The sequence below is a fragment of the Capsella rubella genome, unplaced genomic scaffold (assembly GCF_000375325.1).
Source record: "Capsella rubella cultivar Monte Gargano unplaced genomic scaffold, Caprub1_0 scaffold_2, whole genome shotgun sequence".
Classification (NCBI taxonomy): domain Eukaryota; kingdom Viridiplantae; phylum Streptophyta; class Magnoliopsida; order Brassicales; family Brassicaceae; genus Capsella; species Capsella rubella.
Genome location: NW_006238922.1, coordinates 7,468,844 through 7,483,684, shown reverse-complemented (window position 1 = coordinate 7,483,684; position 14,841 = coordinate 7,468,844). Strand labels below are relative to the sequence as shown.

The window sequence follows — 14,841 nt, the reverse complement described above, 5'->3', positions numbered from 1 at the left end:
ATGATAAACATAATTTCCTTAAAATGTGCATTTGTTATTCACCATTAAGATTTAAATATTCACAATTAATTTGGATTTCTAAAATATACGTATGTATCATTATTATAGTTTCCTAAATATGGGGAAGTTTTAGTAACTGATATTTTTTAAATTTTCGGATTTTAATAGTTAATGGGTAATATTATACCCGAATTTTGATCTAAAATTGAAGTATCCATCATTGTAATTTCGGGTTATTTTTTGTTTTTGACCCGACCCGGAAGTACATTTGTACTTCTGTTTAGTAGGGATAGTTTCTTAGTTGTTTATGTCTAAACCTTTCAGTCTGTATCTAATTAGAATCTTTCTTCTGTTTCCAGAAATCATAAGATAATTAAAGAAAAAGTTCAAACTAAAACATGTTTAGGTCATTGAATTATATAAACAGTTTACAACCCATCAAGCGATAATATCAAAGAAGAAGAAAAAAAAAAACAAGACTCCACATTCAGAATCAGGACTTTCTCTTTATTTGTTTTCAGATTTGAGAAAAATAAATTTGGAACTCTGTTAACGTAGATGTAATTCAATTGATCACATCCTGGAGATTTGGAGAGGCACGGTTGCGGTTTCGAGGATATCACTATTTCTCATAAGAGAAACGAGTTTGAGTTTCTCCCAAGCCCCGAGTCGTTCAAAGATATACCTTTGACAATTCTGCGAGGCCGAGACTCCTGCTAAGAAGGCTCCGTGAGCTGATCCTTGATGCTCTACGTTCACTGCTTCTCCTCCAAAGAATATATTATCTACGGGCTCTCCTAGCCTCTGGTATAGATCTTCCGGCATCCCTACTACGTCGTATGCGTAACACCCCAACGTGTTTGGATCCGTTCCCCATCGTGTCACTAGATATTGCGCCTGATTTTGTTCCAAACCAAAACACACATATAAGTAATCCGAGCATATGATTCACAATGTGCAAAACGGTGATAACGATGAATGCTTACCGGGTCAGGTGCGTCGGGAAACATTTTCTTAAGTTGCAGCATCACAAAATTTGCTGTAGCCTCATCGGATAGCTTTTCCAGGTCTTTGGCTAGATTTCCTGCAGCCATATAAACAAGCACCGGATGGCCTGTTGCCTTATGAAGATTCAGGAAATAGCCACAGGCGTAAGAAGTCGGTGCCACCATCCCCAGGAACTCCACATTGGGCCAAAACGCTCTATCAAATCTCAGGGCAATCTTGTTCTCATTGCCTACACCAAGACCCGATATTGCAGAGGTTTTCCACTGTGGGAGCTCTGGCTCAAATTGAATTAGATTTGCCTTGAGGACCCCTATGGGAACCGTGATGATAACAGCATCAGCAACAAAATTGGTTCCTCCTTCAACTGCGACTGTCACCTTGTTATTGGATGTTCTACATACTTTAGTTACCCTGTTTGAATAAAAATTCAATCACACATGGTTAGATTTAGGTAAGATAGCTGAAATTTAATGGATCATCTCATCAAAGGTTGATTTGAATTACCTATGGCTCAAGCGAATGTCAAGGTCTTTTGCTATTGTTCTGATCACTGGTTCATAACCCTGAACCATTAGACCATGACCACCTGAAAGGCATTCATCCTGCACAACAAATAACTATTTTTGAGCTTCCTGGTTTCTGCTAAAGCTTTTATTTCTGTGTATAAACACTATGGTAATAAAATGTCACAAAGCCAAGAAGGTATTTGTTCGGAAAGCTTTTGAGCTACTCAGATCAAATATAGAATATAATGTTTCACTTGCCTGATCCCAGCATTTTAGTGATATCAGATTCGCATCTACAGCAAACCATGCCTCCATCCTACACAAGTACCACTGCAAAACTTCGTATGCCATACCTTGTAGCCTAGAATAATACAAAAAGTAACAGAGGCTTTAATATATGTATAAATTTAATAAGTAAAATTGTTACTCAACACAATGTGACTGCAATTGGTACCTTAATTCTGGATTTCTATCCAAGACAATGGATATTCCTTGAAGAACTGACATGTCATTTGTAGTTTCATCCCTTATTTTCTCCGTCTGAAATCAACAAGTAAACTTGAGTCAACTTCTCAATCTCTCGTATCGGAGGATAGTAGTTAGATCAGTTAACACACAAATGCAAAATTCACCTCTTCGAGTATTCTCTTGAATGCATCTCCAACTTCAGTGACCAACTGCGGCGGAATTTTATTCCCATGCGCATCAAAAAGTCCATAACTGAAAAAGAAAGCCAAAATTCTCATTATATGTTGACAGGCTTTAAAATTAGTCTATGACTCTGTCCTGCTTGATCAAGTACATTCAGCTTTCAAATAATTATCTAACTAGTTAAAATAGAGCGCTAGTGAGATCTTATATATACTAAAGGTCAGAAGTCAGATTGAACTCCATCTACTCTGTAAATCTTACACGCTCAGAAGAATGAGCCAACTAAAACAATAAGATCTAGCAGCTACCACCCCATTAGTGTAATCTTAGCACATACAAGAGCTATCTACGCCATGGACTATCATAAAAAATAGAGAGATGTAAAGATAAAAAAAAGAGTTACCTTTCTAGATCATGATCATACAAGATGGAGTCATCCCCACTAGTTCGGTATAAAGTCAGCCCTAGACGGCGTATAATGGGAGCCAAGGGGTTCTCATCAGAGACTCCATGTAACCTAAACCACATTTGAGAAAGAGTTAGAAGGCTCATAAAAACAGAGGCTATTTAAAGAGTCATTCCAAACCAGCAATATTACAAACTAGACATCTGAATCTCCAATAAACAGAGGTTTTCCAATCTTTCAAACAAGAATAATCAGTAATCAGCCATGAAAGAGGACTAAACAAAACCAGCAATTAAGTCGAATACACAACTCACCATGAAGCTCCCATATCAACTGGACAGCCAAAGGAATAATCCGTATGGATACGACCACCAATCCTATCCCTTGATTCAAGAACAATCACCTAAAAACAAACACATCCCACAACATAAATCACCATTAAATAAAACGTACAAACCTAAAAAGCTAACACGATTATAGCATCATTACCTTAAAAGATGCTTCAGAAAGATTCCTAGCAGCAGCAAGACCTGATATACCACTACCAATCACAATAACAGTAGGCTGCACATTGTTCTGCTTCTCCATTAACGCAGAGATAGTACCTGGTTCAAGATCCAAAAACATATATCACAAATCCACAACAAACAATTCATACAAAATCCAAGATATTACACAAAATTAGAACCAGATTCCACAAATCCTGTATAACGCATCATTGTGATTCCAATACAGATTCCAAAAACTCAACACATGCAAATCCAGAAACAGATCTGATTCTTAAGATTTAACAATTCATAAATCTATCTGATAATTTATAAAATTCAAGCAATTCCGAAATCGCAATGCATAATCTCAAAATCTTCAAAAACAAAATCAAATTCCCAATTATACCTTCAGGAAGATCATCAGGAAACGAAATTTTCTTATCCATGGAAGATTTGTGAAGAACGAAACAGAGAAAAAATCCGAATTACGTGAACAAATTAGATTGAGGAGAAAAAATTGGGAAAGAAGAAGAAGAAGAAAGAATCTTCAGAGAGATCGGAGGATGAACAAAAGCTTAATGAACAAGCTTATCGGAGAAACGATTATTATTATTCAATGGCGAGGATTCAAAAACGAATAAGACTTTGAGATTAGAAATCGAAAGACGATTAGAAATAACGGCGTCGTTCACGGCGGAGATCTTACAATTCCGTGATCGGAGCATTTTTTTTTTCTTTTTTGGGTTCAATTCTTTATTTTTTGGTGTTGCAGGTTTTTAGAAGATGACGAGAAACATGAGAGGAGAAAGAGAAAGCTGGAAGAAACGAAGAAGAAAGGGTTTGTGATTTTTTTTTATTCGGTTACCAAAAACAAATAGAGCTTTTATAGTACGAGTCGATTTCAAAATGACGTTTTTACCCTTCTATGTTCCAGATTTTTTTCGGCATGTGTAAAATGACGTTTTTACCCTTCAGTGTCTTTTTCTTTTGTTTTTATTATCTGGTCAACATGTGTCTTACCTTTTTGGATACTTTGGTTTAGTTTATAATTGTGTGATTAATATAGTAAACAGCTAATTTTGATGTTGATGTGTTATGGTTTTTTGTCTTTTATATGAATAGAGATATTTTTCCATATGGGGTTGTTGATCTAATTTAACTTTTGAGTACATGTGAGTTTATATGCTTTTAATGGATGATGACGGAATTAATTTGCTGATTTTCATAAAATTTAATTCAAGATCATATAAGGGTTATTATATTAGTTTAGTTTATACGTTATTTATATATGTAAGGTGGGAAACTTAATTGTTTTGAGAAAGCTAAGTAGAAAAATGGTTAACCACTTGCGTAGAAGCTATATAATATTTTTGTATTTAGGGTATTTAAGATTATATTAGTATATATAACCTATTAACCTAAGTTTTATAGTACTACAGTATTTAGGTCTTCAAGGTCGGGTATACAGATCGAGTTGGGTTGGTTTTTATGAATTATTCAGATATTCAACCATTAAGAAATTATGTTAAAAAATTTTGCGAAATCGAATCGATTTTTTTGATATTCGTTTATTAAAATCAGTGAACTTAGTTAGAGTTATGTATATTTTGGTTTAATTTTGGTATATGTAAGGTCGAAACTTATGGTTTTGAGAAATGTAAGTATAAAAATGGTTAACCACTTGCGTAGAAGCTATTTAGTATTTTGTATTTAGGGTATTGATGATCTTATTACTATAAAACTGAGTTATGTATATTAATTAGAAATTAGTAAAAGCATATGGACATGTGAGGTTCATAATGCAGTCGGCGATGGCGACTAATTAATACTTAATTACGATATTAACGCCACACGGTTGTTGTTGGTTTGAAAGAATGAAGTGGTCAGGTCCCCAATATGTTTTTAGCTCTTTGGCCGCCATGCATGCACTCAAATGTAATATAAAAGAAACCATATGTTAAAATAATCTAATCACTTGTAGAGAAACATTAATTAGACTACAACACTTAACAATGCTTGACACTTGTAATTAAGGAAGGTGTTTACTTGAGACTTGAGAACATGTCTACTTTGGAGGTTAGAGAGGAATCTAAACACACTTGGACTGAATTTGAGTTACATATATATATTTTTTATGAACCAATAACTTAGATTAGGGAAACTCAAACTCCATTAATGGGGTTATAGCGAATAACTTAGCAAAGACCGCATTATAGCGAATCAAAAGAAGAAACAATTGTATCATGGGGTTCTCATCATCACCAAAACGATCCACTACTAAACAATTTTTAAATTTAGAGAAAAAAATCATCAAAATTCTCGATTTTCTTTTCCGCTTTCCTCTTTGTTCATAGAAACAATACCGAAAAAATCACTATGAATAAAGAGGAAAGTGGAAAAAGAGACAAGAACTTTGGTAATCATCTCTCCCAGTAGTGTAATGGTTTGATGATGATTAGATTCCTAAGATACAACCTAAATATTTCTCATTCAAACTTTCCAAACTAGTTACTTAATTTGTACATCCATTTCTTATTCAAACTAACTTTAGTTTTGAAATTTCTTTACACTATATAGGTACTTTAATTAATCATATCCCAATTGATTTTGAGTAGGTACTATAAAATCTTCAAAATGTATCAATCATTAGGTGATGGTGGGGAATGGTGATCAAGTTGTCTATAAGAGAATCAGTAATATTGTTGTTTGTGTGGTGAATAGTGATAACAGAGTGGACACATACGTGGGGGTGGGGCAAGTCACAAGTGGCTTTGAGTCATTACAACCAATTGAAACTACTCTTACCCGATCTGTCGGTAGAAACAAACCTTTCGACAAGGCCAACAACAAATAAAGAAAAGGTATATATATAACCAAGGCAATACAAATCTATGGATAGTGATATATATGATTTTTGTAGGGTTAACTAAAAATGGTTATATAACTTATGTGTAAGTCAAAAAAAAAAAACTTATGTGTAAGTCGATGATGAGTAGTAGTGATCTAAGTCTGGGCGTTCAGGTTCGGATCAGGTATTTCAGATTTACGGGTTTTTGGGAGTTTTCGGATTAAGAAATATAAAATCTGTTCATATATTTTTAAATTTCGGAATTAGATCGGGTATTTCGGGTTTGGATTATCCAAAATTCTTAAAATTCAAACTTTGAGTATCGAAATATGTCTAAACTACTACAAAAATTTCAAAACCTATATAATTTTTTACATAAATTTATTTAACTAAGAGTTATTTATACCATGGATGTATTCAGATATCCGTTCGCATTCCGGTTCGGTTCGTTTCGGGTTCAAGTTTGGATTTTCAGATTTAAAAATATAAAACCTATTCAGGTATTTCTAGATTTCGAATTGGGATTTGGATTGGATTTGTAGATCCGGATATTTTGTGTAGGCCTAAATTCTTAGTAATGTACTATTTTAATCGTTTCATATTGAAAACGGAAAAAAACAAAATGATAATAAAAGAAACAAATCATTACACGTAGTGATGTAGGTGTCTCACTTTGTCTGCTTCTCTCTGGTCACGTTGTGTCATTTTGACTCATTTCCATGCAAGTCGCGTGTTATGTCTCATTCTCTAAACTGTTAACTGTTTGATATATAATTTTAATATTTAGTAAAAAAGAACAGAACAGTGGACGTGCCGGAGTGGTTATCGGGCATGACTAGAAATCATGTGGGTTTTGCCCGCGCAGGTTCGAATCCTGCCGTTCACGTTTTTTTTTTCTATTTTTTTGGGTATCAAACCAAGATAACCGAACCAATATTTTTGTTGGCTGTTCGGTTTTGTTTCCGAGATAGACCATTAATAGAAAGGTAAAATGTAAAATTTACTTCGCTTGGGTTTGGTTCGGTTCTTAATTTTGGTTATTAATACATTAACTAGACCGATTTTGCCTAAATTTAAAACAATTTTCGTCAATAACCAAACCGAATTACCCCAATTCAACCGAGAGCTTTGGTTGAGTTTGGTTCGGTTATTAATTAACCGAAATTTTTGTTTTTTTCTCACCGGATTATACATTAATTAGACTGATTTCGCTCAAATTTAAACCAAGTTTTTTCAATAACCAAACCGTATTACCCGAAATTACCAAGAACCAACTGAAAAATCAGATCTAAATAAGACATGGAAATTTGGTTTCTCTCTTTTTCGAATTTCAAAACCGAAATAAACCTAGAATCGAATTGAACCAAATTTTATCTCGATTAGTTTTTGCAATATTTTCAAATTCGTTATTAACCGAAAAACTGAACCAAAGTCCAAGGGCCATATCAACAAACTGTAGACACATAAACTAAAATCTTTAATGACGTTTGTGAAAATTAAAATTTTCTACATTATGCGATGATTTATTATTACAACTTTGAAAAGTTCTCGTAAAAGAAACAAAAGGTACAAAACTACAAACACATTATCATTCTCATCACACAAATTTTGTGAACAACTTACAAAGACTGGTTCCAAAGTAAACTTATAAAACAACTCAGAGTATCTCTATCATCAACCTTACAAAAGCGTGGCTCAAGCACGGATCAGAGTAACACCGAACGAGATGGTACAGATCATGAGACCTAGCAAACCCAAGAACCCGTATTTCCTGCAAAACATGTCGATTACAAAGGTTATCAATCCTAAACTCGACTCATAGATGACGACATGGAATCAACGAAGTAATTAGTTTAGCTCAACACTCTCTAATAACATAACAGAAGAAATTAGTTTAGGAATATGGTAATCAATCATTATGTGCAAGCATATACTCTAATTATCCTCTTGACTTAACTAAACCGAGCTAATCAGTAATGATACTTATTAACGTTTTATAGAGGATAAAAGAACAAACCCGATAGTGAGACGCTTCATGGGATCTCCAGTAGCATAACCTTTGAAGTAGAAGAATCGGCTAACGTTGTAGACCAAACCCAAGACAGCACAGATGATAGGGTGCTTCATCCCACCAAGGATCATCAATATGAAGTACATTGGCATCATCTCTAACGAGTTTTGGTGTCCTCTCTGCAAAACCGTAAAGTTACCACATATCAAAACAAGTTGTAAAAGAAGAAGACAAAACTACACAGAAAAGGGTTTTAACTTTTAACAAACCTGAACGCAGTTAAAGAGCTTAGCATCTTTGTTTTCTGACTCTATAGCATATAGAGTTGGATATGGCACATTGTACCTGCATCATGATCATAGATTCATATGAATTAGTGACCAAAATTAGTGACCAATGAATTAGTGACCAAAATTAATAGAAAAGAGTTTCAAAATTAGTGACCAATGATAAAGATTCATATGAATTAGTGACCAAAATTAATAGAAAAGAGTTTCAAAATCAAAGATGAACAAACACAACAGATACATAATCCTGTTAAACTACACACATGCTTCTCAAAGAAATCGAACCAATGAGAACGAAACAAGATTACAAGATCCAATTTACAAGTAAACTCAGGAAGAAACTGGATATAGTGAGACCAAAACTCTGCTAGCATTCAATTACATTTTAGTTTCAGTTCACATCAATTCCATGGAAATCAAACCAATTTATCAGCACAATTTGAACGAAAAGCAAGAGCGAAGAGACATCTAGCTCCTAGTAATCAATCAATAGAGTTGATGAAAACGAACAAACAACAGAGTCAGCATCCTGCTAACTTCAATCAACATGCTTCTCAACTTCACAGATTCAGAATCCTGCTAAGTTCAATCAAACATGCTTCTCAACTTCAAATCAAAACAGATTCCGAATCCTGCTAGTTCAATCAAACATGCTTCTCAACTTAAAATAGAAAACAGCTCAACACCTGCTAAGTTTAATCAATATGCTTCTCAACTAAAGATAGAAACAGCTCAGAACCACTAAGTTCACTCAAACATGCTTCTCAACTTAAAACCGAAAACAGCTTCAGAATCCTGCTAAGTTGTTCAGTCAAACATGATTCTTTACTTCAATCAATTAAACATGCTTCTCAACTTCTAAAATCCAAACAGCTTCAGAATCCTTCTAAGTTCAATCAACCATGCTTCTCAACTTTAAAATCTAAACAGATTCAGAACCCTGCTAAGTTCAATCAACATGCACCTCAACTTAAAATCGAAACAGCCTCATAATCCTGCTAAGCTCAATCAACATGCTTCTCAACTTTAAACCAAAACAGATTCAGAACCATTCAGAATCCTGCTAAGTTATTCAATCAAACATGCTTCTCAACTTCAAATCGAAACAGATCCAGAATCCTTTTAAATTCAATCAAATACTTTTAACCTTCCAAATCAAAACAGATTCAGAATCCTGCTAAGTTCAATAACCTTGCTTCTAAACTTAAAAATCAAAACAGCTTCAGAATCATTCAGAATCGTGCTAAGTGCCTAAGTTCAATCAAACAAGCTTCTCAACCTCAAATCAAAACAGATTCAGAACTAAATTCAATCAAACAAGCTTATCAACTTCAAATCAAAATCACAAAACTACAAAATCCAATTCAAAACCTAAAACATACAAAGAAATCAAGAACGATACAGATCGGTCTCGCAAGGAAACGAATCTAAAAAGAGTTTTGATTGAAACCTTTTACGAGCTCCGCCGACTTGAGCACCCATCCAAAGGTTGATGAAACAGTACAAGACGAGGATGAGAACGACATATCCGTACTCGCTTGGTAAAAAATCTGTAATCGCCATGGATGCTTCTTTCGAGCTTCTGAAAACTTTTTGAGTTTCTTTCTTACTACTACTGGCTTAACTCGCAAGAGAGATCAAATATATAAAAATTGAGTCAGCCATTTTCGTTGACCAGACCATAAAATATGAAACGTGTAAAGAGTGGGATAATTTATTTGATTTTTTTGTTTAAAGGAGATTATAAAGTAATTAAGTATTAAACTTACAAATATTTAATAAAATTATAATTAGTATAATGAGTTGTCTAATGTGTTTTTTTCTTTTCAAATACGGATCTAGATCTAGAGGTTGTTTGATTAAGGAAATTATAAAGTAATTTGTAATTTCAATAATTTTATCTGACAAACTCAGATTAGTAACACAAATAATAGATAAAAATAGTATAATTTTATGCAAATAAATAGATATATATATTTATTTATTTTATAATAAATGCTTAAACATTTTCTCCATGGCTTATATAAAAATAAGAAAATGTTTATAGTGTGAATTGATGGAAACTGTAAAAGATTTGATTTTATTATTAAATCTTTAAAGATTAGGTTTCACCAATCACATTTAAGAGAGTACAAAATATAATATGCAAATAAATAGATTTTTATTTTGGGGACAAATATGCAAATACATAGATATATAATTATTTTTCATGAGAAATGAATCAATGATTATATATTTTTTTTTCATTTTGCTCAAATAAAAATAATAAATGTATATAGTGTGATTTGATGGAGACTGTAAGAGATTTGATTTCATTATAAAAAATTTAAAAATTAAGTGTCACCAATCACATTTTAATTAATTTAGTAGTCTTACAAAGTCTTTTAATTTTTGTCACAGTCCACTTTGTTCTATTTATTCTTGTTACGTTCACTTTTCTTAAACCAATAATTTAGGACTCTTTTTTTAAGTCACAATCACTTTTTTTTTTTTTTTTACTTTTCCTTCCTAAAGTCTAGAAGTAATAATTTAAATCAATGTTATTATGTGATTTTGCAATGATAGTAATGACAATTAGCAAATTAGCAACCGACATATATATGACATCGTGATATATTTTTGGTTTGGAGCACAAGACCCGATATATTTTTTAGCATAATGTGTGTAACTGTGTATAAAGGATTTTACGAAAAAACATATATAATAATAGTAACTATATACTATTAATTGGGGAGCATTATTTGTTTTTTTTGCCAAACAAACTTGAAAGAAAATATTACAAAATATACAATCTCAACCATGTAGCCAAACACACTAAAAGACAGCAAAAGAAAAATTTAAATAAATAAAAAATAAAAACTATTATGGAAATCATATTAATTTTATTAAAATAAAAAATGGACAGTTAAATTTGAAATTAAACATATGTAAACAGATTTAATATTAATTATATTTTAGAATATCTTTTGAAAACAATACTTTATATTTAAGAAAAATAAAGATGAAAAAATATGTTTGATTATTAAATAAGTGACTAATCAAATTCTACATATCATAAAATGTGGAGAAATATACAACATAATTGATTATATCATCAAATTTTCAAAAATATAATCTTAAATAAAATAATTAAACATATTTGAAGAAAAAATCTTAATTAAATTAATAATTAAAAATTTGTTTGCTAAAATCATGTGAAACATTCTATATCACATAAAATCTCTTATTTTCACATAAAATCTTCATATTAAAAAATAAAATCTCGAAAATATAGCACAAACAATAAAAGAATTTGAAATATATTGATTAGATATGAAATATTTCTGTTTTTCCTTTTAAAAAATCAAAATTCAATTTCTAAAAAATTATTCAGAAATACATAATTAATTCAATCACCCTAATAACTAGCAATTGACATAGCAAATCGACAATAAAAAAATATTGAATACAATTATTTCTTTTCCTAATTATAATGCGATTTCAAATATATAAAATATCCAAAAATAAAACTAAAAGTTTAATTACATTGTAATAGTTTGCTCGTTAAAGATTTCATATATTTTCGAACCTCATTAACTACTAAATTTAAACAGTTAACAATATTTTACAAATATATCATTAAAGTTAATTCTCATAACAAACTAATGGTATATTCCCTAAAATATATATACACGAAGTAATGTCGCGCATATGTGCGGGTTGTTGTATATTTAGTTAATTAATTTTAATTTATCTATTACTTATAAAAATAGAATAAATAAATTTCAATGCTTATGACATTTTTACACTTTATTTATTTAAATCGTACAATGGAAGCATACATTCATATCTCTTAAATTTATTCGTTGATTAATTGTTCAATTTTGATAGTTATTTTCTTCAGTATTTTTGAGTATTTTTTTGATAAAACAATAATATTGTTAATGATAAAAATAGAATGGTATTAATAGAATGGTATTGGGAGAATTTAAAAATTACCCTTTTCAAATACCACCTTTTAAATTTACCCCATTTCAAACTTTATAAAGAAAACCACTAAAAATGTTGAAATTTATCTAAATATGTGTGTAAGCTTATAAATATACACACAAATTACCTTTATTTGTGTATAAATTTTATTTATTTCAATGTCTTACAAATTGGTTTGATAATTATATAACAAGATTTATTTTGTTAAAATAACTACATACTTTTGAAAATAAAATAAATATACATGAATATGTGAGAAAGAAACAAACATCTAAAGTATAAGAATGAAGATGTTTTCTTTATCTTGATTTTCTTATGATGCGATAGTCGGAAATCAATATTTTTGAATCCCATCGATAAAGTAATTTTCTTATAGCCTTAAAATATTATTATGCATATGTATTATACGTTTAATAGTATAAGAAAACAATGAAGAAATGAAAAAGTACATAAAAGAAAAAAAAATATAATTCAAAGCAAAAGTTTAAATCAAATATATAATTAAATTCTTACAATGCTATCTTAATTGAGCTTTCAACCCAGAACAAAAAAAATGAAACCACATTAGGGTAAAATGTCTCATTTTCTTTATATATTGTTGTGGATTCTCGGTTTAGGTGAAACCGATCGTTTTCGATTACTGAACCGAACCGAACCAAACCGAAATCCAAAATCACAAATAAATTTTGCCGGTTGGTTTGGTCCATTAACAAAAGTCTTCACCGAGAACCGCAATTTTTGGTTCTTTCGGTTCGGTTCGGTCGGGTTTCACCGAACGCCCAACACGACTTCTCACATTATTTCTCTCTCTCATTGCGCTCTCTCTCTCCCTCTTGTTTTCTTTATAATATAGTACATACATACACTGATACACATATACATATATAATACAATAATATTATATGATTGAGAATTTAGCACTTAGACCTACTTTTAAGAAAACTTATCCCCTTTACACCCACTTACCACTACTACTATACTTCTCTTAAGAGAAGTTACTTCTGTATCCCTCTGCTTCCATCTAACCGAATACCCACTCTTTCGTTATATTTATGATGAGATTTACTTTTTCATTTTACAGTTTTTGCTTTAATAAAAGATATAATAAACGAAGAGTCTTCACTTTCCATTTTTTACTCCAAACCCTAGATCCCCAAATTTTACTCCTCTAAACCGATCCCCCTAATCATGATTTTTTACTCCGCCGGAACCAATCTAAATCGCACCCATAATCGTCTCACGCCGTCGTGGTTATCCCCCCACTGGTGGATCTCTCCGATATGGTATCAAACCGTCGTATCACTGGCTTTTTCAAACCTACCCCCGACGCTTCCTCGTCCTCCGGTCTGCCCGACGAAGCTTCTGGCTGGGACCTCCGTCTACCTCCGCGAATTTTTGCTACAGACCGTTACCCCGACGCTAGGCTGAATGTATACTCTCGGCCGGACATCCTTACAGTCGTATGCAAGGTCCTTCGAGGCACTCCCGAGTTTGAACGAATTTTGAACTCTAGTTTGGGTTCCCTTTTTAGGCTCCGCATCTGCGAGTGCCCAATGTCTTGTAAGTTAATCCACGCGCTTCTCTGCAGACAAGTATTGTCCAAGAAGAAGTACGAGTTGTGGACAGTTTTCGGTGGATACCCCCTCCGCTTTTCGTTGCTCGAGTTTGGCGTCGTTTCTGGGTTGTCATGTGCTGAGTTTCCTGAAGATTACGACCCGGAATTGGACCCATGTGCTGATTCCTCCGACGCTTCTTTTTGGGATGAGTTGATTGGCCCCAATCGGAAGACCACGCTAGCAGATATAAGCAAGACTTTTGAAGATAGGGAAACTACTGATCCAGAAAAAAAACTCCGCCTTGCACTTATTCTCATTGTTGACGGCGTGCTTATCGCCTCTAGCCAGACTCACAAACCCACATTCAAGTACGTTGAAATGCTCAGAGATGTCGATGCCTTTCTATCATTCCCTTGGGGCCGAGAATCCTTCCTCAAGACTATATCGACGATGAGGCCTGATATAAAATGTCTCAGCCAACCATCGACAAAGAAACCCAGGCTTCATACCAAGTGCACCACTCCGTTGCAAACTTTCATAGATCAGTTGCAACAGAAGTCATTTCGTTTGCAAGGCTTCCCGCTAGCACTTCAGCTGCTAGCATATCGGAATATCCCTTCTTTACTCGACAAGATTCATGGGTCTGCTGATCGACGCACTTTTTTGGATTGGTTTTCAGTTGGCATTCCAAAGAACAACCTTCCCCTTACGGACGTCTTGTCTATCGAACACTCCGATAAGGTTATTTTTGCACACCCCATCCACATGGATACTCCCTTTAAATCATCATGGTTACTTACATCTTAATGTCTTTTTTTCCCCCAGTTGACAGTTTCACCATTAATTGAAGTTGAGCCACCCGAAGAGGGTTGGGGAGAGTGGGACGATGAAGTTAAAGACAAAAAAATCTCTTTTTTGATCTCACAGATTCAGGATAGTCACATTTTTTAAAAAAATGAGTGGCCGGGCGGCGATTGCTCCTTGCCTCGAATCTCTCTTACCGACAAGAAGGATGACGTTATACACATGAAACATGTTGTCCCAATGCGCAAACAAGTTTCCGCCAAACTTCGAGTCAATCAGTCTCCTCCCAAGTCCAAGCGTGGTGCTA

The 14,841-nt window shown here is 33.0% G+C and overlaps 3 protein-coding genes and 1 non-coding gene across 4 annotated transcripts; 2 read left to right on the top strand and 2 right to left on the bottom strand.

Moving 5' to 3' along the window:
* Positions 1 to 370: 370 nt before the first annotated feature.
* Positions 371 to 3,872, bottom strand: LOC17895855 (probable polyamine oxidase 4). Its single transcript, XM_006302109.2, has 10 exons — positions 3,466 to 3,872; positions 3,061 to 3,176; positions 2,886 to 2,974; positions 2,569 to 2,682; positions 2,147 to 2,234; positions 1,969 to 2,054; positions 1,773 to 1,875; positions 1,513 to 1,610; positions 987 to 1,419; positions 371 to 897 (listed from the first exon to the last, which is right to left on the bottom strand). Exons 1-10 carry the CDS (start codon positions 3,503 to 3,505, stop codon positions 574 to 576), a joined length of 1,491 nt encoding a protein of 496 aa, XP_006302171.1. The 5' UTR covers positions 3,506 to 3,872; the 3' UTR covers positions 371 to 573.
* A 2,839-nt stretch (positions 3,873 to 6,711) lies between these two features.
* Positions 6,712 to 6,793, top strand: TRNAS-AGA. The gene has a single exon. It is a non-coding gene; the product is annotated as a tRNA-Ser (tRNA).
* Positions 6,794 to 7,365: 572 nt separating this feature from the next.
* On the bottom strand, positions 7,366 to 9,829 carry LOC17894818 (microsomal glutathione S-transferase 3). Its single transcript, XM_006300503.2, has 4 exons — positions 9,656 to 9,829; positions 8,188 to 8,263; positions 7,925 to 8,097; positions 7,366 to 7,678 (listed from the first exon to the last, which is right to left on the bottom strand). The coding sequence occupies exons 1-4, from the start codon at positions 9,766 to 9,768 to the stop codon at positions 7,603 to 7,605; spliced, it is 438 nt and encodes a 145-aa protein (XP_006300565.1). The 5' UTR covers positions 9,769 to 9,829; the 3' UTR covers positions 7,366 to 7,602.
* A 3,625-nt stretch (positions 9,830 to 13,454) lies between these two features.
* Positions 13,455 to 14,537, top strand: LOC17896032. The gene has a single exon (XM_006301090.1). It carries the CDS (start codon positions 13,455 to 13,457, stop codon positions 14,535 to 14,537), a length of 1,083 nt encoding a protein of 360 aa, XP_006301152.1.
* The last annotated feature ends 304 nt before the right edge of the window (positions 14,538 to 14,841 follow it).

Bases quoted from the DNA above. Each gene is read 5' to 3' on its own strand.
- LOC17896032 (XM_006301090.1), top strand. From the start codon at position 13,455: ATGGTATCAAACCGTCGTATCACTGGCTTTTTCAAACCTACCCCCGAC.
- LOC17894818 (XM_006300503.2), bottom strand. From the start codon at position 9,768: ATGGCGATTACAGATTTTTTACCAAGCGAGTACGGATATGTCGTTCTC. The intron at 8,264-9,655 runs GTTTCAATCAAA...ATCATGATGCAG, and splicing joins GTCGGCGGAGCTCGTAAAAG to GTACAATGTGCCATATCCAA. The intron at 7,679-7,924 runs GTTTGTTCTTTT...CATGTTTTGCAG, and splicing joins ATGAAGCGTCTCACTATCGG to GAAATACGGGTTCTTGGGTT.
- LOC17895855 (XM_006302109.2), bottom strand. From the start codon at position 3,505: ATGGATAAGAAAATTTCGTTTCCTGATGATCTTCCTGAAG. The intron at 2,055-2,146 runs GTGAATTTTGCA...TGTTGATTTCAG, and splicing joins TCAAGAGAATACTCGAAGAG to ACGGAGAAAATAAGGGATGA. The intron at 898-986 runs GTAAGCATTCAT...GAACAAAATCAG, and splicing joins TTCCCGACGCACCTGACCCG to GCGCAATATCTAGTGACACG.